Source organism: Sminthopsis crassicaudata, chromosome 2 (genome assembly GCF_048593235.1).
Source record: "Sminthopsis crassicaudata isolate SCR6 chromosome 2, ASM4859323v1, whole genome shotgun sequence".
NCBI classification, from domain to species: Eukaryota; Metazoa; Chordata; class Mammalia; order Dasyuromorphia; family Dasyuridae; genus Sminthopsis; species Sminthopsis crassicaudata.
In genome coordinates this window covers 617,842,388-617,868,453 of record NC_133618.1, presented here as the reverse complement: position 1 = coordinate 617,868,453, position 26,066 = coordinate 617,842,388, and the positions used below count along the sequence as shown (strand labels likewise).

The window sequence follows — 26,066 nt, the reverse complement described above, 5'->3', positions numbered from 1 at the left end:
TAACATGACGTCTCAACATTTGGCCTAGCAACTCTCAGCAGTATGACCATTGCTAGGGAACAGGCTCAAAAGTTCCTTCCCTCCTGCCTCTGGAGCCGGAATAATACCTCTTCTTCCTTTTCCCAGGAATAAACTGGCTCATAAAAGGGAAGTGTGGGAGAAGAGACATATTTCAATATCCTCACTATTCATTTACTTAGTTCTCATTAACAAAAAATATACCACTCTCCTTGGGAATGGTTGTCTGTCCTAAAGTGAACACTTGGCCAAGTGTCTATTCCAGGCAGACCACATGGACAACATCCAATCCACAGCACCTTCCATTTTATTGGTTTATTTACAAATAAGGTGAAATCAATGGGGAAATACAAGGGGCAAGGGGGGGATGTGGGGTTAGACTGGGCTGTCCAGATGTGGAATGGATCCCAGACTAATTTCTCCCATGGGCTATTTCTCTCCTTTTTCCTTGCATGTCCCTTTGGGACAGCTCCTCTGGCTCCTTGGAATGGCCTCTGATGCTCCTGGGTCCCACAGTGAGAGGGGTTGGTCCTTCCTTCATATTAGGGAAGAGAACAAGAGGGCTATGAGGGCCAGGGCCCCCTCAGTTTGTGTAAACCTGAGTTCCGATCACACGCATGATTTCCTTCTGGATCTTGGGGTCCTGAGTGTTAATGTTGGCGTCACCTACTTGACCATCCTCATATCTGTCAGAAAGGGAACAATGAGAATGAATCAGTATGAATATAAGCAAGGTAGGAAAGAAATATGTGAGCATGAGGGAGTGGATTTGTGAATAAGTTCTGTGTGACGGGAAGGATAGCACATGTGAGGCACCCTGTCTTAGGAGTCTCTCCCCACTCTTTATTTTTTCTCCCAAAAGAAATGTGTTATTCTCTAATTTGATGAGAAAGATCCAAATCCTTGATCATAAAAACAGATTTTCCAAGCAGCAACTGAGAAAACCTATCAAAAAACCTCCTATCCAAAACCCTATTCTCTCCACAAACTCCCTGGTTTACCCTCTCCAACTCACACAAAGAAGAAGCGTGTACAGACATGGTCAGAGACAGGGCACACCCAGATGTTCCCATGTTTCTGGAGGTCCTTGGACGTGATTACTGTGGAAAAAGGGACCATGAATCAGACACAAAATGCCCATGGGCCATGATCTAGTCATACCCAAGAAGGCATGTAAGTAAATAAGAAGAAGTAAGGAGGAAAACATGAAAGAAAAATATCCTGAAAGACAAAACACACTCCTTCACTTAGTATGATTCCCATCATTAATATGATTCCCCATATTGCTCAAAGACTTTATCTGTGACCAAAATGAACAAGGTGTGGGGAAAACTTGGAGCGGGATACACTCACTCACCTTCACAAAGTGCTATACAATTCAGATTTCGACTCTGAAGGAAGCGGGACTGGATGGATCGGGTCTGTAAAACAGGAAGAAATTATGAACAGAGCTGGGTGACCTAGAAAGCTTTCTCTGGGAAAAAAGAACAGTACCACCAGGAATGATAGCTACACTAAATCAATCTAGGACTGAAATCACCCTTCCTCCAATAACTCCTTCTCCCCACTACTACCTTTTTAACCTATAAATAAAAACCTAGCTGGATAAGCATGTGTACATTTTACATTGCCTAAATATGCAAATGCACAATACAGCTTGTCAAATTTCATCCATATGCCTGCTATCTTGTGTTCTTGGAAAGTGCTATGTGTTTCTATAATCCAATTCAATTTAGTAAGTTTTATTAAGTGCTAGGTGCTAAGGATTCAAAGACAAAGCACTAATTTTTCAAGGGCTAGAATTGTACTCTCCACACAACCTATTCAACTTCCAGTCTTTACATTTGATGGAACAATAAACTCATCATACTGCCCACAAGATAACCACCATTTGTCCCCCATATACTTATTTCCTCAAACCTGAAATAATTGAAGTTTTTGCCTATCTATCTACAACTGTATCACTTATAAATTATAATTTTGTCTGATTTTGAAAGCTAAATAGGCTCAGTCCTATGGAAGGTTGACTGGGAATATTAGATGTTGCAGGCTCCAAAATTATGTATAATGGATAAAGTATAGGACTTAGAATCACAGAGACAATAATTACTCCCTTATTAGCTTTGTCATCCTTAACCTCTCTGGGTCTCAGTTTCCTCATCTGTAAAATGAAGGAGTTGGAACAGATTACCTCTATGGTATTTTCTAACTCTGCCAGTATAATCCTATAATCTTATAAATACTGAAGTGAATTTGCTCACTATCCAGTCCCCCACAGCCCAAGGCACCCCACTTTTGCCCCTGTAAATTTCTAGAAGATTACCTGAGGGATGGTGTTCATCCGGTTGTATCTCTGGACTAGCTCATCCTTAGAAGGCATCCTATGCTGTCCTTTTCCCATTCCTGCCACAAGCCAATATATCAGATAAAATCAACCCAAGAGAAGATGAGTGAGAGAATGAAATGAAAGATGAATTTCAGAATATCAAGTGTTAGGGTTGAATGAGATGAGGGAGCAAGCTCAGGAACAGAAGGAACAAAGATAGTCATTCTGATCACAGGATGGAAAGAAGTATCTCTGGTTACAGGATATGGAAATCTCAGATTTGACCAGCAACATCCAAAAGAAGCAAGAAGTCCAGTCCCATATAAGAGATTGTGAAATGTAAACAAATATTCCATTCAGCAGGCCTTCCCTGACTTTCCCCAACATATTGTGCCACCTAAGACTATCCTCATTGAGCATAGCATCCCAATGTTTGTCCAAGAATCATTGGAAGAAGTCTGTATATCTGAGTACTCAGATATCCCCCCTAGAGATGGGGTCCAAATCTATGGGAAAGGGACCCAACTGTCTTTGAGCTACCTGAAAAGTAGAAAAATTTAAAAAAGGGAAAAATAAAAAGGAGATATGAAAGGTTCTTGCTACAGGCCTTCAGGGTCCATGAAGAAGGGTAGGAATAGAAAAGGTGCCACTAAAATAGGTCAAATTTATTGGGAATTACTGGAATTCTACCCTTATACTCTTTAGTCATTCCAGCAGAAGTTGCTCTCCCTCTATGACTTGGCAAGAGTCATAGCTTCAGGGAAAGGTAGAGTTGTGATATAATTTTTTGGTATATTAACAGCTGACAGAATTTTAAGGCTTATGAGCTCGTGTATGTGTGTGTGTGTGTGTGTGTACACATACACACACACACACACACACACACACACACACACACACATTTTTTTTTCCTCATTTGATCCTTGCAACAACCCTGTGAGATGATACTACAAGTACTCCTCATTTTTCAGATTAGAAATTAAATTATCATATAACTAACTTCAATAAAAGTCTCATCTCTGTCTCTCCCACTCTTACCAAGATGCCTGACCCATCATGTAATCATAACCCAAGTAGAGTCTAGTACAACAGAAATCTCAATGACTGAACTAAGATGCTGTGGATCCTGATGCAATTGTCCTGCTGGACAGATATACACTTCTACCTTCTCTCTTCTCTAACTTCAATCATCTTTCATCATCCTCTGACCTTTGTTATATTAAGACCTTAACTCCAAATCTCAAAATCCACCCTGAGCATGGAAAACACTGCTGTTCACAAGATGCACAATGACAAAAGTCTGGTCACAATTAACACCCAAACTCTACAAGAGTAGTAAATAATGAACCAGCTATTCAAGTTCCAATTTTGATTCTACTAGAAAAAAATGAGCACAGTCTCTTAAGCCTTTGCCAACTATGGACCCCAGAGGTTACCAAAAACATAAAGCATGGTCACTTGATCCCTACAGGGAGTATTAATAATAATCTCTATGAGACAAGCCATTCCACCTTTTATCCTAAAGCATTCCACCTGTTCTATCCATATGTCTCAAATCTATCTATGATGTTCCTGCCAGTTTCCCCTGATTAATCTATGAAAATATGAAGGCCATTTTGTTTAACGTTTTGATTATGGGACAGGAACTGTTACAAGTTCCCCAAAAGAAATGAACATAACTACAGATAGAAAAGCACAGACCCATATATGCTTCTGTGCCATTTCTATTCCCAAAATCCCATATCAGTTCATATTTCCCTAACTTCTGATCTGTAGCATGTGCCCTCATAACAATGGCTAGATCAACAAAAGCTCCATTAACACTCTTCCTACAGTAGGTATTTTGATTTGGGCAAATGAACAAACACTCTCATATAAGTCATCTGTGGCCAACATAATCAAACTTGTGCTTGTGTGCAACAATACTGATAGGGGGAGTGGGAGGCCGAAGGGCAGTGAATAATTCTTTTCTGCAACTCTCCATAAATTAACATAATCTCATGTTATGGCTGTAATACTAGGAACCAATACTAAGAACCAGAGAGCTGGACAGAAAGCAGATGAGGTTGAACTACAGGCAGGACTAGATATAAAATACACTTCTTGGAGAGAATTATGTAGAAGAGGAACTGGTCTGAGAAGGCAATGAACTAGGGGACAGAAAAATCTAGGAACAAGGAATTGTAAATCAGATTTATTTCCTCAACTGGACACAACTGGACTCTATATCTCTTCTTATATTTGAGACTGCCTAAATGGATAGAATCTATGCCCTAATCATTTCTCATGTGTGGAAGAGAGGGATTTTGCACTGTCATAACTTGAGAGAATATGGCAATGAAGATATACAAGAAATAAAGTAAAGGGCTATGTGACCCTGCTCTGAGTGGCAGCAAAAAGATGAAAGAAGCCTATATAACATCACAAGAGATGAGTATCGCTGAAATTTGCCCTACCTGACAAAAAGGCACAGAGATATACTGATATCGATAATAGGTCTCTAGGAACAGGGCTTCAGGAGAAAAGCTCATTCAGTTCCCCATCCACACTCCTTCAAAGCTGAGCCTGTTTGGCCTTTCCCTGCCTTAGGATCAAAGGGGGTTGAAGGCAGAGTCTTCCTAAGAATGGATTCATTGGGAAGGACAGGATCTACATTTCTAAAAAACAGATAACAGATCAAGTGCCTACAGAAAGAACAGATGACAGATTGTATATCCATGGAGTAAACAGGATGACACCACAGACCATATGTCCATGAAGGTGAAACATACATGTGAACAAAGCTTAGGCAGCCACGGAAGGAGATGGACTACTTACCTGAGTATCCAAAGGAAATACTGGAGATGGGGCTCAGGTAGATGCCTTTGCCATACGCTGCTCCATGCAGCTTGCAGGGAAACACTAGGGTGAGCAACATAAACTGCACCCCCCCCCCATGACTCCAAGAAGGAATGGACCTCCTAACATAGCTGTAGAGGAGCTGTCTTCCTGTTTGTCCTTCTGTCTATCTCCTAACCAATTCCAGGCTTACAAGCACCTGCTTTGATCAGGAATTAATTGGGTTAATCCTTCCATGTTTTAAGGGACAGGAGTAGAGCAAATGAAACCACTAAGTCAGTTCATGTTGCTACTGTGGATACAGGATGTTATGAAGAAGTAAGGCCAGGGTTGGAGAAGGTGAAAAAAGAAGAAACAGAGAAACAGATTCTCTGTAACCATTTCCCAGAGTTGCTGGGAGTAGAGATTTGACCAGTCAACAAGAGATAATAAGCACACAGGGAAAAGTTCTATCACTTAAGAATTCTGTCACCTATTACAGAAGTTGAGCTCATCAATCCCCAAGTTTAGAGTGCAGGGGCAGCTAGATGGCACAGTAGATAGAGCACCAGCCCTGAATTCAGGAGGACCCGAGTTCAGATCTGGTCTCAGACACTTAACACTTCCTAGCTGTGTGACCCTGGGCAAGTCACTTAATCCCAGCCTCAAAAAAAAAAAAAGTTTAGAGTGCAGTAATATTCTTTATATATGAATTTCCCCAATAGACTCTCCTTAGAACTGAGTCTTTACCAGCTATATCTCTATATTAATTTGATCTCCCAAATCTCTTGGATAAATATGGTGAAGTATCAACAAAAATTAGGGTTCTAAGGCTTCAGTTTGGAAATTAGTGGGAACAGAAAGGAGAGTGCTGTAGAATTTCCCACACCACAAAGTAAAGATGGTAGAGGAGGAGGAGAAGGGCCCTGCTCTTACCTGGAGTTTAGTGTAGGATGCATTGACTAGGCCATTGCGCAGAATAGAATGCCAATTTTCAATGTGGGACCCACTGGAAGGCAGGAATAGAGGACAGAAACCGCCAGAGTTGTGAGATCCTAGAAACAGTCTCCAAGACCTAAAAATGCCATTTATCCTCTCTGACCCCCAAAGAGATGGAAAGATTCATATGTATTCATTGAAAAACTCACCTATTATTATGGTTTCAATTAGTACCTCTTATACATGACTCTAAAATTTATTTTTCAGACTCCAGCTCAGACTCATATGCCCCATTATCTGCTAGACATTTCCATTCTAATGTCCTATTATCACCTGAACCTCATGGGACCTAAATCAAATGCAATGTGGTGTAGAGGGGAAAATGCTAGATCAAAGACCCTGAGTATGGACCTCTTATCAATCACCACTCGGGTAATCTTGATGAAGTCACTTAATTCATCTATAAAATTAAGCAGTTGAACTCAGTGACCTCAAAAGAACCTTCTAGTTCTCAATCTATGATTTGCTATCTTGATTTCTCTATTTCTGATAATGGTACCATTCTCCCTGTTACCCAAGGGTCAAAATCTCTAAGTTATCTCTGACTCCATCTTTTTTGGATAGCCCCAAGTACTTCCCTCGGCCTTCTGCAATCTCCTTTTTATTCCCACTACTCCATCCTAATCCAGGTCTACTTTTATTACTCATAATAGTTTCTTAATTCTTCTCTCAGTCTTCAGTCTCTCCCTTTTCCAAATCCATTCTGCATACTATACTAATTCTCCCTTTTAAGTTATTATTTCTATAAAAAATTTTCAGTGGTTCTCTACCATCATCAGACAAGTCCAAACTAGTTAGCTTAAGGAATTTAAAGTTCTTCAACACTGTCTCCAATCTACTTTTTCAGTCTTATTTTCTACTACTATTCCCAAGAGAACTTCTTGGTACAGCTAGACTGATTTTCTCACTCACTGACCTTGAAACAAATTTGACAAGCTTCTGCTTATATGTTTTTACTCAAATAGTTCCAGTCTACTGTAATGACTTCACTCCTCTTGTATGCCTATATAAATCCAACCAATATTTTTAAGTCCCATTCCTTATCTCAGTCTTCAGCAATCTCTTCTTTATATAAACTCTTCTAGAACTGTCTACAGTACTCATTTAACACCAAATTCTCTAGCAGTAGAGCTATTTATTCTTATGTATTCTCAATTAGACTAAAAACTCTTTGAGAATAAGGATCATATATTATACCTTGTATTCTCTACAAAGATAGTACAGTGCTTTGCACATACAAAACACCTGACAGTCTGATTATCTATTTTGTGAATCACATGTACAGAACATATACATATATAAACAGAACCCTGACATCCATGATCCCAAGGGACAAATGCTCCCCAGTTCCTTCCCTCCCCAATCCTCCCCAACCCCTACTTCCTCTCCCTCACTGGAAGGCGAAGGTGCTGCCGTAGAGTTTCTTAGCCGTCCGAAACCGGGCCTCCTTGGCAGGGGGGCTGCTCAGCAGGAGGAACTGGTGAGAGGTGTGCATGAACTTCAGCTGCTGCCCGGGGTGGGGGGTATTCAGGGGAGAGAGAGCAGAGATTGAGATCAGGGAGGGAGGAGTGATGAAGCCAAGAAGTAAACAAGCCAGGAGCATAGACTGATCCCCAAAGGATCAATATATGTTCAAATACCAAGATGGTCAATGTGGACTGTCAACTAACCTGGAGCTACTATGGTCAGCAACAAAAACCAAACCTCCCTGGCCTTCAACTCCCTATCCCATCCTTCAAATAACTTAGAAGGTTCCAAAAAATTGGGGAGAGGTCAGGGGACACTTACCCTGCTGAGAGGTAGCTTGACAATATGTGATCTGTTGCTGGAGATAATCCTGAGGAGAAATAGAGATGAAGGAAAGAGCATGGAACAAGCATGGAGTCTGGACCAACCTAAACATAAGAGTTAAAGGAAGTATTCTCTCTAAAATTAATAGGGAAAGGTACCCAAGCAAAAGATCATCTGGAAATTCAAGTACTGTAACCAAGTTTAATGCATGTAAATAGCAGTATTTGGAGGTGCTATTAAATCACACTGAAGCTATTTGCTAGGTCACAACTAATTTAACTATTATGAATGGCAATACTCAAATACATTCATGTGTAAAAGGAAGTTATAAGCCAAGAGACTAAGAGTTATAAACCAAGGCGCTAACAATGAATGAAAGACAGACAAATGGGGCAAGGCTAAGAGGAAAACAAGAAAAAAGGATATGGTGGATTGGCTAAAAAGATAAAGTCCAAGATAGGGGAGTCCAATTAAGGGGAGAAGAAGCCTTTAGTCAGCTTTGGAAACCTCTTTATACCTAGGACTCAGAGTGAGAAGCCCAAGGCTTTAGGAACCATTCTGCTTCATTCAGTCTAAATGTTTTCTGTTCAATGTTCAATGGGATAATTACTAAATAAATAATTTAGCCCGGAAAGAAGACTGAAGAATTAGATAAATTAACGTTCCTTTATTGGCTACAAGACTGAGAGAGAACAACAGTCTAGGCTAACCAAGAGAAAGAGAAAACTAGATAGACAAAACAGATTTAAAAAAAAAAAAATTCTAAGGAGGGCCAAATTGGAAAAGAAGCCAGATAAAAGCATACAGATGGTTGATATCAAGCATATCAAAAATTTCTGAAGAATAGTTTCCTGAGTTAAATCTCACTTGACTGTTTCTGATCTGTCCTCTCAAACCAGCACCAGATAAAAGTCTCTTTATGATCAAAGGAAAAACTTCTGTTACACTAAATTATGCTACTTCTAGGCAGAGGAACAGAAAAAAAAAAAAAAAAAAAAAGAGGGAAATTAGGGGAAAATATTAAGTCACCGTAAGCACAGCCTAGGAAGGAGTTCCTAGACTTTTGGGGATATATAATTTTCCCCAAGTAGTTCTGAGTGATGAAACTTGAAAGCACCTTATTTTGTAGGCCCTGTTTTAAAAGGGAAGGAAGAATACCAGCCTGACTTCCCTACTTCATACCCATTATCTGGGGAAGAGGCCAATTAGGGGAACAGACCCTCTGTGATGAGAAGGAAGGGAAGGGAAGAGATATAAATCTCTACAAGTATGTAGAAATTTTAAAAATATGTAGTAAAGAGCATTTATTTCTATGTGTAACAAGTACTTAAAACACCTATTATGTACATAATTAGTTTCTAAAGATATCCACGGAAAACCTGTGGGAACTTAAAGAAGTATGTAAGTTCCTTGTAGGAGCTAAATTTTTGTAAATCAAGTGGAGTAAAGGTATTATTTCTGCAAAGTAGGGAGCTATTCAGTCTCAGAAGAAAACAAAGTAAATATTTTTGTTGAATCAGGAAGGAAAAGTAACCTTCATTCATATCCAAACCCACATACAGAAGAAAGGAAATGGCCATTACATCCATCCCCCCCCAAAAAAGGGAGTGGTCTCTGCTTTCGTACCCCCCAGGAGGGAGTGGTCACTGCATCCATACCACTGCAGGAGAGGGTGGGCCAAAGGATCCAGTTTGTCCATCTGTTTCTTGATTTCCAGATATGAACCCTAAAGAAACAATATCCACAAGATTAACTCCCAAAGAAAAAAGAAACACTTTCCACCAGTGAATTTCAGTTTTCTATAGGCAGGTCCCTGAGATTGACTCAAAGACAAGAAGAAATATTAAATGATAAATAAAATATATTATGTTACTCAAAAGGCTTATTTATAAAGAAATTTTCTCATAACCTTACATTATCCTCTCCATCTTACAAATTAAGAAAATGAGACTGAAATTAAATGACATTCCTTGAATCAGACAATTAATAACTATCTAAGGCAGAATTGGAACCCAGGTTTCTTGATTCTAGATCCCATGCTTTATCTACCACACTATATTACCAGATATGGTCAATATTCTAAGAAAACCATTAGTCCAAATGAAAAGGTAAGCTATACATATGAAAAATAGCTAAATGCATATAAAACATACAAATGAACTTATTTTATGTAATAATGGTGGCCCTGACAAGTATATAAATGAAAACTAAATTGAATCTCATTTTAAATATATGCTTCCTAATATATTCTGGATTTATTTGCAAGAAGAGCCATATGTAACATGAAAAAAAATTAATCTCCAAATATCCAAGCAAGGAGTTACAGATAGGAAGGAACAGATATGAAGCAGAGAGATATACAGAATATCTGGAGAGGAGTAACTTCAGGACAGAAGCTTCCCTGTGCTTCCTGAGGATGCCTGTTCCCAGAGGCATGAGGAAGGAGGCTAGGCTTTATATCTATTTAAGCCTCTTCCCTCTATCCCAATCTGCAAAATACTCTTCATTCTCACTAAATGCTCACAGGATAATTCCATCCTTCCACTCGCTATCCTGAATACTCCTAGAGTATGAGAAAAATAAAAAACATATAGTACTTTGAGGCAAAGGAAATTATAAAACATAAGAAAAACTGCAATAGAGTCAGTAAGGCAAAAATCAAGGAAAGACAAGTTGATGGCAGGAGCTAAATGAAAACAGTACAGAACAATGATTCATGTAAAAAGTCAAAGGAGCAGGCACATACCTGGGTCATCTCCCGGATGGACATCACACTGTCCAGGGCTTTCTGAAGTCTCTCATAGTTCTTCTTCTGTGGAAGTCAAGGAAAAGTGAAGAGCCACCATGGGGGAGAAAAAAAGAGAACCAACTATTGGGAAGGGAAAAGTCTCAACTATATTTAAGTTCTTTAAGGGCAAGGAAGATGTTTAAATCCTCTTCTCCCCATTCCCAAAACTGAATGCCTACATGTAAGATACTTCTAACATAACAGCATCATAGATTTACAGCTAAGAGATCTCAAAGGTCATTTAATCTAATCTCCACAGTTTCAGAGATGAGGAAACTGAAACCTAGAAAATTAAGAGGTCTTGCTTAAAATTAGGTTAGTAGTAGTAGGTAAAAAAGATGGATTTTAAATTTTGGTTTTTTGATCCAAATCCAAATCCAAATCTAAATTCTTTCCATTATACCATATTACCTCTTCAAAAAAGTATATAAGTCAAAATTATATTTCTTTGCAAGATATTTGTAATAATATACCCATATATGAGGCAACTAGGTGGCACAGTGGATAGAGTCCCAGCCCTGAAGTCAGGAGAACCCGAGTTCAAATCTGGCCTCAGACATTTAACACTTCCAAGAAGTGTGACCCTGGGCAAGTCACTTAACCCCAAATGTTTTAGCAAAAAAAATATAAATAGATATACCCCATAGACATATAACTTATACACTGTAATTGATTAGTTTAAAGAGAAGAACCAAATGTTGAGAAAACATTCAGGCTGTTCACAGTAGAAGAGGCTAAGGAAGGCCTATAATTCAAGTCAAATCATTTCCACAGTGGGATCTGTACCTCCAATCACAAGACTTCCCCCATAACAGGAAATATATGAAAGGAGCAGTCTCTTACACTTACCTATTTGCCTATTCTCTTGATAATAAAAAAGTCAAACCCTCTTCCTCACTATCCCCAAATAGCTCCCCAAGTAGCTCTAGCTACTAGGCTCCCTTAGTTCCTGTATCTTAAAAGGCAAAAATACCTTCTATCCTCAGATCCTTACACCCTGATCCCCCACATTAGGCTCCAACACCCTCTACAACACATTTCCCTCCATCCTCCTGGACAAGGAATCTCCCATTCTTCCCATCTCCATGGTTCACGATCCTTCAATCCCAATATCCTATGTCCCCTGCCCTTTTTCTCCTCCTGTTCCCAGTCACATTTACCTTGGGATTAAAGGCGAGTGTCTTGGGGTCACTGGGATCCACAACAGAGGGGTAAGGCTCAAAAATGATGCTTTTTCTTGGAGATTCTAATGCTGCCCGGCACATAGCCACCAGTAGGTCCACCACCTTAACAGAAGGGAGAACAGAGAGCCAGGTAACATGAAGAAACTTTTCAATATTGGGAATCATATTCCATTCTGTTCTCTACTTTTTGAAGGTTCAGTATCTTGTTATTCTTTAACTGAATCTGTCCCCATCCATTCCACTCTTTCCTACCTCTGCTCCTGTGGCCACCTCCTCTGCAGCTCCAGACATAACTCCCAATGTGTAGAAGGAGAAGACACAGAGCTCTCGAGTACAAACAGCTGGCTAAGGAAGTAAAGGATGGTAAGGCAGAGAGGGAAGACTAAATTAAAGGAGACTAAGGAATCTGGGATTCTTTTAACTGTCAGCAACAAGAAATCAATAAATGAGTAGTCTTATTTAAATTAATGACTCAGTCACAATTCAAAAGAAATGCAATTTAGGGCCCAGATTCATAAAAACAAATCCCAATTTAGATCCCATTAAAAATCTGGACAAACTAATTCCTCCAATAAATAATAGGCTTAGGCAGGAATAGAGAGACAATATAAAGAAAATGTGACAGCTCCAGGACAGGCTCATCTAAGTTTCTCTAGAGACTATATTCCCAAATCCTAAAGTCCTTGAGGTAGGGCTCCAGGAAAAGAAATGTTTATCAGGAGTTCTACTTTCAATATTTGTCCAAGGAGAAGGGTACAGATAGGGGAATTATAGAGATTATACCTTAAGCATAGACCCATTCTGGAAAACATGCTGCTCATCACACACTACACAGTACTCATTCAGCGTTGGAATCCTCTGTTCTGCATACTTCATAATCTGCAGGATAAAGAGAGTAGAGCCACATCTTGCCAAGGTAATATGAGATGCCCTCCTGTAGTCATATATATAATACCCATACATTTAATTTTGGGAAACAATCTGAAAAAGATTGTTTCTCTTCTCTCCACCTCAGCACATAGGACCTAATACTCAGGACACATAAGTGCAGAGTTAATTGTCCAGTATTCCTAGAAGCCCAGTTCATTTTCATGGGGAAAAGTCAATTTGTTTTTCCATCAGTTAATACTAAGGACTGAGAATTTCCATGGACAAAGAGCTATGCTAAAAACTATTACAGGAGATAAGTCTCATAACTTAGGAAGCTTACTTTCTAAACCAAAGAACCACTAGAACATAGATAAATTCCTTGCTAAAAGTGCTTCCATAAATGCTTTTTCTTCTAATATGGCTATTCTGATCAAACGCACTTTTCCCCAAAGTAGCAAACACTAATTTCCCAATTTCTGTGAAAGATTATGGTATTATGGAAAGAGAAGGAATTGTTGGATAATCGCTAGGTACCCAGCAGTGTAAGACACAAATTCTTGCCATCATGATATGTGCAATTAAGTAGGGAAAATAATATAATGTAGCAGAAAGAAGATGAAAGTTAGAGTTTAGGCTTTACTATTTATTAACTTAGACAAATTACTTTGACATTAACTTAGACAAATTAACTTAGAGAACTGAGCCTCAATTTCCTCACAAATAAAATGGAAGTAATATATTTGCAGCTCAGTGTCAAGGCAGAAAGGGCAATGGACCTGAGATTGGAAATAAATGTTTAAATGTGACCTCTGACCTTCAATAGCTGTGTGATAAGTCTCCTAACTTCTGCCTCAATTCCTTTATCTGTAACATGAGGATAATAATAGCACCTACCTCACAGGATTGTTGTGAGAATAAAATGAGATGTTTGTAAAGTGCTTTTGCAAATCTTAAAGCACTATATAAATGCTACTCTATTGTTGTTGTTATTACAACCATTTATTTAATAGGGTCACTGTAAAAATCAAATGGATTAACACATAGAAAAGTATTTTATTAATATTAAAACACTATGTAAATTCACTATTTACACCCACAGATCCGTGACATTTCTAACATCAATGAGGATCATAACTTCTTCATGCATTACTAAAAGGTCTTCATGAGCTGCTATGATTAAAACAAAATTATAGGCTGATGACAAGTCTTCTAGTGATGAGAATCTCTAAATTCTGCTGGGTTTTGAAAGGCTAACAGATACCAATCCAGCCTGAGGCACATTCTTGAAGCTCTTCCAGCTTGGAAGGACCTGAGAAAGCTTGCAGTCCACTGATAGAACCTTGATGTAGTCATGAATAATCACTAGGACTTTAGTATGGGCATATAAATGTGAGCTATTATTAAAATAAATACATAAATAACAGAAGAAAGCAGTATTTGGAATTAAGTTTGGGCAGTGTTAGGAATATTGAAGAAGAGTATGAGATCTTTTCAAGCTGATTTCCATGATGAGGAAATGGCATCTAAACTTGAACTTGAAAAATAAGTAAAATTTTAATGGGCAGAAATTGGTAAGCAGAGAATTCCAAATGAAGGGACTAGTGTGAGCAAAGGCATGAAAGCAAGAAAATTGAAAAGGATAAATTGAAAAAAAAGTACATGGTAAATAATGATGGTCTTTGGTAAAGGAAAGACACTGGAGGGCAATAAGTCATACACTAAGCTTATGTTACTTTCTATTTGTGTCACGTGTGAGTTTTGTCTCACCAGGGGCAAGAATCATGTCTTCTTTTTCATATCCTAAAAACCCAAGTGCAAGAGATAAAGAGAGAAGGAGGTATGATGGGATAAAGGGATATATATAATCAAATGATGGAGTATACAGTTCAAATGTGGTAGAAAAAAATTAATCCAACAATAAGAAGTATATGAAGAGATTTAGATGGGGCTCAAGCTTGTTTACCTGGACAAGAAATCCATATTCCAGAGTGGGAATGTTCTTGCAGTGACCACTGACCTGACAAGGAAAGAGAAGGTTCCTGTAAGTCCTTTCTGCAGCCTACAATACTTACTCTAACTCCACAGAACTCTCCTTAGAGCATCAGGCCCATAGCCAAGTTCAAATCTAGACAATTCTAAGATAAGAGAAAAAAATTCCAAAATTGACAGTCTAGAATCTTTAGGTATTTAATAGCTCTGCTAGAAAAGGTGATATGATCATTCCCTTTGTTCCTCTTCCTGAAAGGAAAAGGTAGAAAATAGAAGCCACTGACTAAGAAGCTTTCCTTCAGCCATGAAATAGTGCTATGCTATTTTATATCACCAGCCCTCAAAAGGTCTGTCCTTTCTACCTGATGGTCTGGCACTATGGGAATCTACTAAATTGAAATTAACTAGCAATAAAAATTTAACCAATTTTTCAATCTCCATGTAAATACATCCCCCTCCCTTCAACCCTCTCAACCCTCAACCTTCATCATTCAATAATTGATAGCACTTCAGCAGATATTTATGCAGGCCAAAGCCACGTAAATCTAAAAGCCTTAATCCCTGGAGCTAGTCTCCCCATTTCCACCATTCCAACACCCCAACCAATTCCTCCCCAGACCAAGTACCAAGGGAGAGGTCCGTGCTGGGGGAGGGAGGCCCACGTGCTGGGGGCAGGGGAGACCTGCCTGAGGGCTGGGAGGGTAGCCAAACACTTCTACTTTAGGGTTCTTCATAGTACAAGATATAGAACGGTTCATGAGGCGCCCAACACGCAGCTCTGGCACTCCCAGTTTGCCCTTCAGCATGGAGTCCTGGATAATAGGGAAACTGGGGGACCTAGAGAAAGGAAGCAAAGAGTAAAGTAATATAACAGGGACCTGACTGAACCCCAGAAGAAAGGCAGAGAATAGGAACCCAAGTTTAAGACAAAGTTTGGCCCAAAGCCTGAACAATAGCCTCAGTTAAGTCTGAGACAATCATATCAATGACTCACATATATCTTTGACTTACCTGACTATATACATTCATATGTCTAACACTAGAAGACCAAGATCAGAAGAGACCTGCTTCTAGGTCTCTGTAATAAATGTCCTGCCCTAGCTAGACACTGGACACTAGGAGATTTCTGGTATGCAACACCTATTGCATTCAATCAATTGTCAATACTGCCTATTATCTGCAAGGTACACAAAGAAATAATATCTCTACTGTAGGTGCAAAATGTTTGCATCCCAAAGGGTTAAATGTTAGGGTTCTCACCTAGTAATCCTAATAGTTAAATCTTTAATTTTACTAAGAGTAAGACTAGGGGAACTATATTGAACATGATACCAAGATTTACCTATTTATTCCCTTAATAGTTATTTCATAGGTATCTGGAGAACACTTGGTTTCTGGGCATCCAGAAAGTACCAGCAACAGAAACATGTGCTTGAGAACAAGCAATGTGATACTCAGTCAACTCAAAATGAGTGGTTATTATGCTCAAGAATTAAAGATAAAGGGTCATGGAAGGGGATGGGGTTGAATACCTATTCCTAAGGATCAAGGGGATAAGAAAGGGTAAGAGACAGAATCAGAAGAAAGAGTAATGGAGACTAGAGGTGAGAAGTAGGAGGAAAAGGAATAAGGGATAGAAGGGCAATGTGTCATATAGAGGTGAAGAACAAGACAGATGAAAGGAAATAGAATAGTTCCTGGGGGATAGTGGATAAGTCAAAATATAAGCTCCATGAGAACAAAACTTGTTTCTTTTTTTTGTCTTTGTATATCACACAATATGTATATCACAGTGTCTAGCATGTGGTGGATGCTTAGTATATTTTGTTTATTGATTGACAACATCAAAAAAATAAAAAAGAAGGGATGGAATGCATAAACCCACAAAATAAGGATCATGAAAAGATGTAGGAAAAATGAAAGTAGAATAAGAAAAAGCATGAGGAGGGCTGCAGCTTCCAGACTTATACTCACTTGGGAATAGGTGAAAAAATGCTGAGGCCTGCTCGAAATTTCTTGATGGTGCCACTTGCCTTGAACCAACTGTGCCGCTTCTCTTGCTGGGTCTTTAGGAAGTCGTTGCTGAGATGCTTCCATTGTTGGGATGTGAACATTCCAAGGATCCTCAGGAGAAAAGAAAGAGAATTTTTCAACAAACTCAGTAGTAAAGGGATGATTAAGGATTGAATGAATACCACAATTCAATCACATTAAGATTTCCAGTTCAAGGTCAACTCGAGCAGAAGACTCATGATCTTAACACAAGTGGTACATAGAAAATATACCTTTTACTGAGTCCTCAGTAGAAAAGAGATGGACCATCTCCTAGTGACCCCAAAACTGGTGGCTTCTACCCAATGGGATCAATTCTTAGGAGGCTATACTGTTAGAGACCCCAGGGATTTTCCTATATAAGGCATCTGGAAACTGGTATTCATACCCTATATATTATCAATGAGAGTAAAAGTAAAACATAGCCCAGAAGGGATTGCTTAGTGTCTATATAAATAATATGTATATAAAGAATAAAGATGAGGGAAAAAGCAGGAAAACTCAAGGAAAGAGACGTGAGCAAATTTTGTTATATTATTCTCTTTCCTTATTTAATCTCCCATGTCACCTCTCCAAGGGAAATCCAAAAACTGGTATATCAATCATTTGACCTCTAAGATTGTGACATAGTTTAAATAATTACGGGCCAATAAAAGAACAAGAATCTGTGAGAACCACATTGAGTACCTTGAAATGATCCAAGATATATTCTTTGAATAAAGGGATCAACATTCCCTACTGGGATCCCAATCAATGCAATTGAGATGCATTCAAGCCTAACTACTACAAAATTCACTGGCTTCAAGAATGAACAAATAGTCAATATCTTCTCAGCCCTAGTTATCTCTCAGAAGGAAATCTTTGGTCAAAAACCTATCTGCCCAACCATCTACACATATGTATATCTGCTCATTTGACTGTCCATCCACCACCCTCCTATCCTGAAATAACTAGAAAAGGTCAGAATTCTTACTTTTTCAACTGAAGACCCAGCCCGAACCCTTCTTTATTGGATGGCTGGAAAACCTCAATTGATGGTTCTGCAAAGAACAATATTGAAAACTGTATCCACATTGTTCTGAGTTCCCAAGAACATATTAAGTGCCATTAAGTGGGAAGGAATGGAAAGAATAGAGTTGTGAGAAGGTTCTCAAGACACAACTAAATAAAAAGGATTTTCTCAGTCATTTATACAAAATTGCTTCAAAGGCCTTTAGACAATAGAGAATGAAGGGAATACATTTAGAACAAAGGCTATGAATTATTTAATTATTTAGACCAGCCAAGGAGCAGGGAATAAGAGAACTAAGACCAAAAAAAGTAGGAGGGAGGAAAAACCTAAGAGATGCTCTCTCTGTTTTTAGTTATCTCAGGGCATGGAGAAAGGAAGGAAATGCTGTACACACAAAAATGTTGCCTGATCCCACTCAATAAAGTCCCAATAGCCACTTTTACCAGGTCCATCGAGGTACTGAGAGAGTGAGAACCGTAGCCTCAACACAATGGGCTCTGTCCGAAGAACCTTCCAAGCCGTGGAGACTTCCTCCTGGGGGAAAAGAGTAGAAGATTGTTTGGATCACAGCCTTGATCATGACAACAGAAGGTAATGGCTGTGGAAGGGATATGTATACATACATAAAGATATACTCAAACTTGATATCTGCTACACATACACATGTATAAATTCAAATGCAGGCACATGGCCATACCTATCATTATCTGCTTATAGTCTAAGGAATGAGAGAGCCTAAAGAACATGCTATGAAGGGAACACATAGATAACATGGCCCTCCCCCTTTCCCCTAGTCAGCTTGGGAATGTTTCTCAACATGCTCTGAACAAAAATCAGCATCACTTACATCAAGAAAGCTGATGTTGATGTGGAGGTCAATGTCCACATCATCAATGGTTCCATATTCTCTGCAGAAGCACATATGGCTAGAAGTAAGAATCTAGGAGTGGTGGGGGCAAGATGAAAAGTTGGGGCATAGGGATGTCATTGGCCTAAGAAACTAATGCAGATGGGAGAGAGGAGAAGAAGGAGGTGAAGACTAATCTAGGTTCACTACCCCAAGTCACTCATCTGATGATGACTTCTTCCAGGGCAGGAGTTCTTACCCCAGGATCTACAGAATCACAAGAAATCTATGGATAGATTTCAAGCAATCTATGAATTTGGATGGGGAAAAAATTTGCATTTTCATTTCAATATAATTGCTTTTCTTTACAGTACTACAAATTTTGTGCATTTAAAAATATTCTGAGAAAGAGTCTACAGGTTTCATAAGAATACCAATGGGGTCCATAACACCAAAAAACAAAACAAAACAAAATAGTTAAGTATCTATTCTACAGGAATTATTTGAAGAAAAGAATCCTGCCTCCCTCCAACCCCACTCAGCCCACCTGATGGACACTGAGTTCTCACTATAGATCTCTTTCACGGCTTCAATGTCAGCATCAAGCTGTGGATGTCGATATAAATCTGCCGCGCAGCTTCCCTAAATGGACGACATACAAAGGGATAATAAAGAAGAATAAACAAAGATAACTCCAGGGACGAGAATAAGTGGAAAATGCTTAACAATTTATATTATAAAGGATAAATGTGGCATACTACTTGAGGGACTTTATCAACAGATACTGGGTAACCCAGGATGCCCAATACTCTAGATGTGCTATTAATTCTTCTTTGAGTCTAAGCCTCACACATTTTAAGATTTCCTCTCCCAGCCTTAGATCATGGCTTTGGTTTTAACTATATCTCTCTGGATGACTCTGGACCAAGCCAGTGGAAGGAGTGGAAATATAGAATTTATGCTGAAGAACACAGAAAACAATTCAAGTAGGCTCTGTATAAGGAAAGTCTCTACCACTCCTATGTTTTAGACTCTATTCAGAGCAATGATAATTTTTAGGAATTTGGTAGCAGGATGATCAGTAAGCCCTATCGTGAGTGACTAGTAAGAGAAGTGACTGGCAAAACACAGATTGGTTTCTGCTACATACAACTGTACACAACTACTTCCATTAGGGACTGTTCCAACTCTTCTACAGCAGGCCTGAGTTGGAGTGAGCATGACCACATCCCCATGTTCTGAGTCTGGGATCATTAGGGTTTTTAGATGTAACCATAGTCGTGACTTTCAACCATGGGTTATCTTCACCTGTACTCCATAGAGGAATTCCTCTGACTCATTGTCCCCATCTGAATCATCATCAGTCCAATACTGGCCTTTAATGTCCTAGAATGAAGAACAAGCATACAATACTTGGGCAAGAAAAGGTGCAGGAATGAGAGATCCATACAGTAAAGAGTCACTAGGTTGTTTAAAAAAAACAAACAAACAAACAAAAAAAAACAGCTAAGGGGAAGAAGGGGGAATAGGAATTGGAGGAGGGGAAGGGGAGCAACAACAGATCTCTTTTTCTGAGGTTGATATCCAGGCTCCCTAGATTCCCATGGACATTCCTTAGATTCTCCATTCCCCCAACCAAATTAATTAAATCCCTTCCCTAATGCTTCTGTCTTTCCTCATCTTTCCCATTCTCTCCTTTGGCTCCCCTTAAGTTAAACATTCTCACCCCCAACCTAGTTCTTAAAGTCGCTCTTATGACCCATCCTACCTGCTATCTTTCCCTTCCTACTATCTACCTTCAGAAGGAGGGCGAAGGAGAGGATAAGAGAAAAGGAACAGGCCTATACAGTAGCTACTCTTCCACAGTATCCCCAAAAAATTTAGCTATAGAAATTAAACCTCCATGACAGGTATTTGCATCTGCATCATAAAAGCAATTCCTCACCATTGGGTCAGTGGCTCACACACATTTCCCGGTCAGCATTAGGCAATGCCCCTCCATGCCACCAACTGAGGTCAGCAAGATGGACATCCAGAAGACCATACAGGGAAGGGGAAGGAATGTTATCAGGAACTGACTGGATATGTGCCAGGTTTAATGGGCTCTTCTGTTACTGTGGTAATTAAGTTACTGTCCTAAAGAAGGTAGACAACAGTTGGTTACATCACTATTCCATAGCAAGATCAACATAAGCAGGCATATATAAATATAAACATACTACAAGCCCCTTTATAAATGTACATGTATCAACATGTGTACCCACAGATATACTAATATCCATGCAAACAGAACTTACTAATGGATAGAAAACCCTTTTTGGGAAGATAAAATGCTATAAAAGTAAAAAATATTATAGACTCTTTGAGTTTAAAAGGCAAGGAAAAGGTCATAAGTAGTCTCTAGCAGGTCAATATCACTATCAGCTCCACAAGCCTAGATACTGAATCCTGAGAATAAAGAATCATTGTCCTTCATGACTAACTCAAGAGCAGGGGCAGGGTGGAGGAGAGAGAGGGAGAAGGAGAATAGGAAGGAAGAATGTCAACTTTATTACTCTAATCCCTCAGTCAATGCATCCTGAGATTTCCTTGCAACTTTTTGTATCTATCCTAAAACCTATAGTTACTTCACAACTAACTGCAAGATTGGTGTTCCACATTTCTTCCCACATAAGTATTAACAATGCCATGAACCTCTTTATAATTTAATTTACTCTGGCCCTAATCACATTGGGCATTCTTTAATGAACATGAAAGGACCAGATCAAAAAAGTATTCTAAACCTACCTAAGAAGATGCTCCTCAATCTTAGGGGACCTGTATGTGCAAAAATGTTTGTGGCAGCCTTCTTTGTAGTGGCTAGAAACTGGAAACTGAGTGGATGCCCATCAGTTGGAGAATGGCTGAATAAATTGTGGTAGATGAATATTATGGAATATTATTGTTCTGTAAGAAATGATGAGCAGGATGATTTCAGAGAGGCCTGGAGAGACTTACATGAACTGATGCTGCGTGAAATGAGCAGGACCAGGAGATCATTATATATTTCAACAACAATACTATATGATGATCAATTCTGATGGACATGACTCTCTTCAACAATGAGATGAACCAAACCAGTTCCATTTGTTCAATAATGAATAGAAACAGCTACACCCAGCAAAAGAGCTCTGGGAATTGAGTATGAACCACTACATAGCTTCTCCAATCCCTCTGTTTTTGTCTGCTTGCATTTTTTATTTCCTTCACAGGTTAATTGTACATTATTTCAAAGTCCAATTCTTCTTGCGCAGCAAAATAACTGTAGGGACATGTATACATATATTGTATTTAATATATACTTTAACATATTTAACATGTATTAGTCTACCTGCCATCTGGGGGAGAAGGGGGAAAATTATAACAAAAGGTTTTGCAATTGTCAATGCTGAAAAATTACCCATGCATATATCTTGTAAATAAAAAGCTATAATTAAAAAAAAAAAAAAAAAAAGATGCTCCTCTCAAACAATATAGGATTCAACTGTAATTCCTACAAATACCCTCAAAAGACGTACTCCTAAAATGCCCATGTAGAGATCCTCTGTGGCTCTTATTACTCTCCTACCCTCTAGGGAGTTGATGGGTCAACTAGCTTCAATCTTGTTAAAACTCAGTCTAGAGCAGAAGCCATCAGTTTTTAAAAAACATTTAGAGGCCTCAACAGAAAAGTGATGATAAATAGATTTAACATGTATGGGACTCCCTGCCATCTAGGGAAGAAAGTGAAAATTCAGAACAGAAGTGAGTACAAGGGATAAGGGCATAAAAAATTACTCATGCATATGTACTGTCAAAAAAATTATAATTATAAAATAAAAAGAAAAAAAGAAAGAAAAGTGATGATAGAACTTGCCTTAGTGAAGAGTAATAATGGGTTCAGTATATTCTAGGTAATAAAGGGCTTTTTGAATCAACTTCAAAAGCTACCAAAAACATATGTCCTCTACCATGGAAAATAGCTTACCCCATATTTCTTCTATCTGTAGTGTAACCATGAAATAATATACATAAAAATACTTTTTTAAACTATAAACTACAAATAAATGTAAATATAGACTATATCTAAACAATGTCTTGATGAATGAAGTAGGCCATCTATGATATTTACAATATGAAACATCAGAAAGGCCTCCCCTGACCCAATATTTCCCAAATTATCCTTGTCTGAAATGCCACCATTAGAGTTTCCTTTGGCTTAAGGATTTTTTTCTCCATATTTCTTTTTTAATATGTAAAGAATACATTAAATTACTACCTCCATTTTTGGGGTTATATTTTATCAGGTCCAAATATTAGGCTATAACATAGCATGGATCTTCCAGGGAGATACTTAAAAGAAGGAGTGTGTATATATGTTTGTGTATAAATACATATACACACATACACATTTAACAAGCCTTGGGTAGGCCAGGATGATGTAAAAGTCTCTAGAATATTACAAGTTAATTATAAGAATCCTGAAAATTAAAAAGAAAATAATACACACTAAAGAACTGAGGAAATAAATAAGCATTTATATAGTGCCTTCTATATGCTAGGCATAGTGTGTAGGCTTTTATCATTTGATCCTTACAACTACCTTACAAATACAAAAAAAACAATTTTTTAAAAAATCCCAGAAACAATCAGGATTTTTGTTAAAGTAAAATAAAATATATGTCAAAATAATCTATATGTGAAGTTCTATATATAATTTTTAAACTGTTTTAACTTCAACAAAAATTGGTAGGGGGGTGTTAAACTACTAAAAGGGCAATTCCCCCCAAGAAAAAAGGAAGAACTCAGTATACCATAATGATCAAAAGGAAAGAACCTAGAACTCCTAGAAAAAGCAAAGGACAATGAGGGAAGGAGGAAAGGAGAGAGGAATGGGAGGGAGAGAGGGAGGGAGGAAGGAAGGAAGGGAGGAAGGAAGGAAGGAAGGAAGGGAGGAAGGGAGGGAGGGAGGGAAGGAGAGAGGGAACTTATTAAACATTGACTATGTGAAAGAATAAAAAAAGTATTCAGGTGAAGATGGGGACTGAAATCATATCAACACCAAGGTAAACCTGGAACATAAGATATGTGGAGAAAAGGGAAGTTAAGAATTCCCACAGGGAAGGAAGCAAGTTCCATCCTTGTATATATACATAGATATGTTTATAATCATATATGAGAATCCTAATATCTTCCGTTTTGTGCTCCAAGTCCCTTCCTAAGAGAGAACAGTACCTCCACTGAGGACATTAAGCTAACATCAATCAAAGCACAGTTTACAAAATGCTATACTTGTAAGGCATCTATCACTATTTTCCTATTATCAGACTCCAGAATAACATATTCTAACAATAGGTGACATAGCATTCTAAGGTTTGCAAGTACTTTATTTATGTTATCTTGTAGTAGCCGTCCCTGTAGGTTCAGGACCAGCTTTTGCCATCAGTACTGTTGCTTTTACTGTAAACATTCCCTTTTTCCTTTCAGGCTAAGACAACTAACTGTACAGAATGTTTCAGGATTTCTCCAGGAAAGGGATAAATGCAATCTCAGGCTGCCTTGGGTTCCCAGGAGTCAGGATGGTGCTCATCTGCTTATATCCATTGTATATCCTAGAAACATTCTTCCTGTTCCTGACAAGTCGAGAGAAAGACCTCCTTAGAGTGGACAAAAACTTCTCTGATTTGGACTTCTCTGGATTCAATTCAATTCACAACAGGGCTTTACAATACTTAGAGACAAAGATTTAAAATGGCAGTCTCTGTCCCCAAAGAGTTTATAACTCAGAAGAGACAAGTATGTACACAAAAGGGGGAAGGAGATACACAGAAATATAGATTTAGAGACAAAAAACAAAAACCCACAGGGCGTTGGGTCCAAACCCATTATTTCATAGTTAACTTGCCCAAGGTCACCTGAGAAGCAGGTGGCAGATCTGAGATTCGAACCCAGGCCCCCTGACTCCAAATCTCGTAATTTTTTCCACTACACTAAATATGACAGAAGTCAGAACGAGAAAAGCACCCTGAAGGGGTGCCACACAGGCGCACGGCTCTCCAATCAGAGTAGGGGTCACAAGAAGGCCTCCCGCAGGGGAAAGAGCCCGAGTCAGGCTTTGAGCAAAAACAGGGATGGGAAGAAGCCCCTTCTAGGGGGGAGGCGGCAGCGGCAAACCCATCACCTCCAGTGACCTCCTCCCTCCCGTGAGCTCCCGCACCGCCTCTCTGACCCCCTCCCCAGCACCCGGGGTCTCTAGCCTCATCCCCCCACGCTCGACACAGACAGACATACAGACACAGACACACACACTCTTTCATCCCGTCTCCATCCTCCTCTCCTGGTTTCCATGGCAACCCCCGGGAAGGCCCTCCCCCCCCTCCTCCCTGGTGCGCGCTCACCGCTCGCTCGCTCCCGACGATTCCGGGCCTCGGCCTCGCCACAGCTCCCGGAAGACGGATGGCCCGCCCGGGGGTGCGGGGGCCCGGAGGCTGGGAGCTCCCCGGGAGAGGGGGCGGGAAAGCAGCGGCGCCTCGGCCCGGCCCGGCTCGGCCCTCCCCGCCCCCTCCTCCTCAGCTCCGGCTCCAGGCGTGGGGGGAGGGGGCAGAACAGAGGGCGAGGCGGGGCGAGGCGGGGCGAGACGGGGCGGGGCGGGGAGACCGCAGAGGCCGCGGCGGCAGCGACGGCGGCCGGTGGCCGGCGGCCAGAGAAGTCCCCGCTCTCCCTCCCCACGGCCGCCCTCCCTCGCTCCCTTGCTTCGTTGTTCCTGTCACAGGCGCGCCGGGCCGGGCCGGGCCGGGCCGGGCAGGGCCGCTTTGCGCATGCTCTCAATGGCTACGCTCGGGTCACGTGGTCCCGCTTAGGGAAAGGTCAAGGCTGGCGCGAGGCCGCGCGTCGCTAGGCTGGAGCCGCCGACCTCAGCCGGGGGCTTTCGGGAGTCCTGCCAGGCTCCTGAAGTCATTCTCCTCGTGCATTAAAGAGATCGACTTCTCTTAGGGAGATGAGAGGTCCTACTTCGGGTGATGCGGATTGCGCGCGCGCACACAAAGAATATCATCCCACTAGCCTAGATTTAGGCATCTTTGTGCAGAGCGGCGCGGCAGGCCTGGGGGAGGGCCGATGCCCCCTTAGCATCCCCTAGTCTCACTACCCCTGTGAGAGCTTCCTGCCTTGTGCATCCCTCCCACTCGTCCCCACCGCGCACACGCAGCCATGGTGGACAAGGGCTGCTGCGCCGCACGCGGCCTGCAGGAGGGGCCATAACCCGGCACCCAGATTCTACGGAGTTTTAATGGCTACTTCGAACCTCCGTTTCCCACAGTCATAAATAACTAAAACAGCTTTATATTGCAGGTTGC

General features: G+C 40.1%; 1 protein-coding gene across 14 annotated transcripts; it reads right to left on the bottom strand.

The window, feature by feature from the left end:
- Positions 1 to 307: 307 nt before the first annotated feature.
- Positions 308 to 25,733, bottom strand: PARP6 (poly(ADP-ribose) polymerase family member 6). Of its 14 annotated transcripts, none has more exons than XM_074296180.1 (23): positions 25,110 to 25,687; positions 20,639 to 20,829; positions 20,002 to 20,079; positions 19,241 to 19,335; positions 18,694 to 18,754; positions 18,290 to 18,380; positions 17,808 to 17,874; positions 16,757 to 16,906; positions 15,409 to 15,619; positions 14,757 to 14,810; positions 12,707 to 12,802; positions 12,176 to 12,268; positions 11,900 to 12,025; positions 10,698 to 10,763; positions 9,610 to 9,677; positions 7,949 to 7,997; positions 7,555 to 7,667; positions 6,098 to 6,236; positions 5,162 to 5,231; positions 2,342 to 2,421; positions 1,376 to 1,439; positions 1,034 to 1,118; positions 308 to 704 (listed from the first exon to the last, which is right to left on the bottom strand). In XM_074296180.1, the coding sequence occupies exons 2-23, from the start codon at positions 20,639 to 20,641 to the stop codon at positions 602 to 604; spliced, it is 1,962 nt and encodes a 653-aa protein (XP_074152281.1). In that variant the 5' UTR covers positions 20,642 to 20,829; positions 25,110 to 25,687; the 3' UTR covers positions 308 to 601. The 14 variants fall into 14 exon arrangements, 11 of the variants coding, with proteins under 11 accessions (XP_074152281.1, XP_074152286.1, XP_074152285.1 ...); XM_074296185.1 differs by having other exon boundaries at positions 15,469 to 15,619; XM_074296184.1 differs by having other exon boundaries at positions 7,555 to 7,664; positions 25,110 to 25,683.
- Positions 25,734 to 26,066: the final 333 nt, after the last annotated feature.

What these genes read in the sequence shown, in the direction of transcription:
- PARP6 (XM_074296180.1), bottom strand. An exon ending in TCAGTACCTCGATGGACCTG is followed by an intron (nt 17,875 to 18,289) that starts GTAAAAGTGGCT and finishes TGTTCTTTGCAG; the next exon opens with AACCATCAATTGAGGTTTTC. An exon ending in GCCCACCCTCTCCTGCAGTG is followed by an intron (nt 7,998 to 9,609) that starts GTATGGATGCAG and finishes ATTTCTCCTCAG; the next exon opens with GATTATCTCCAGCAACAGAT.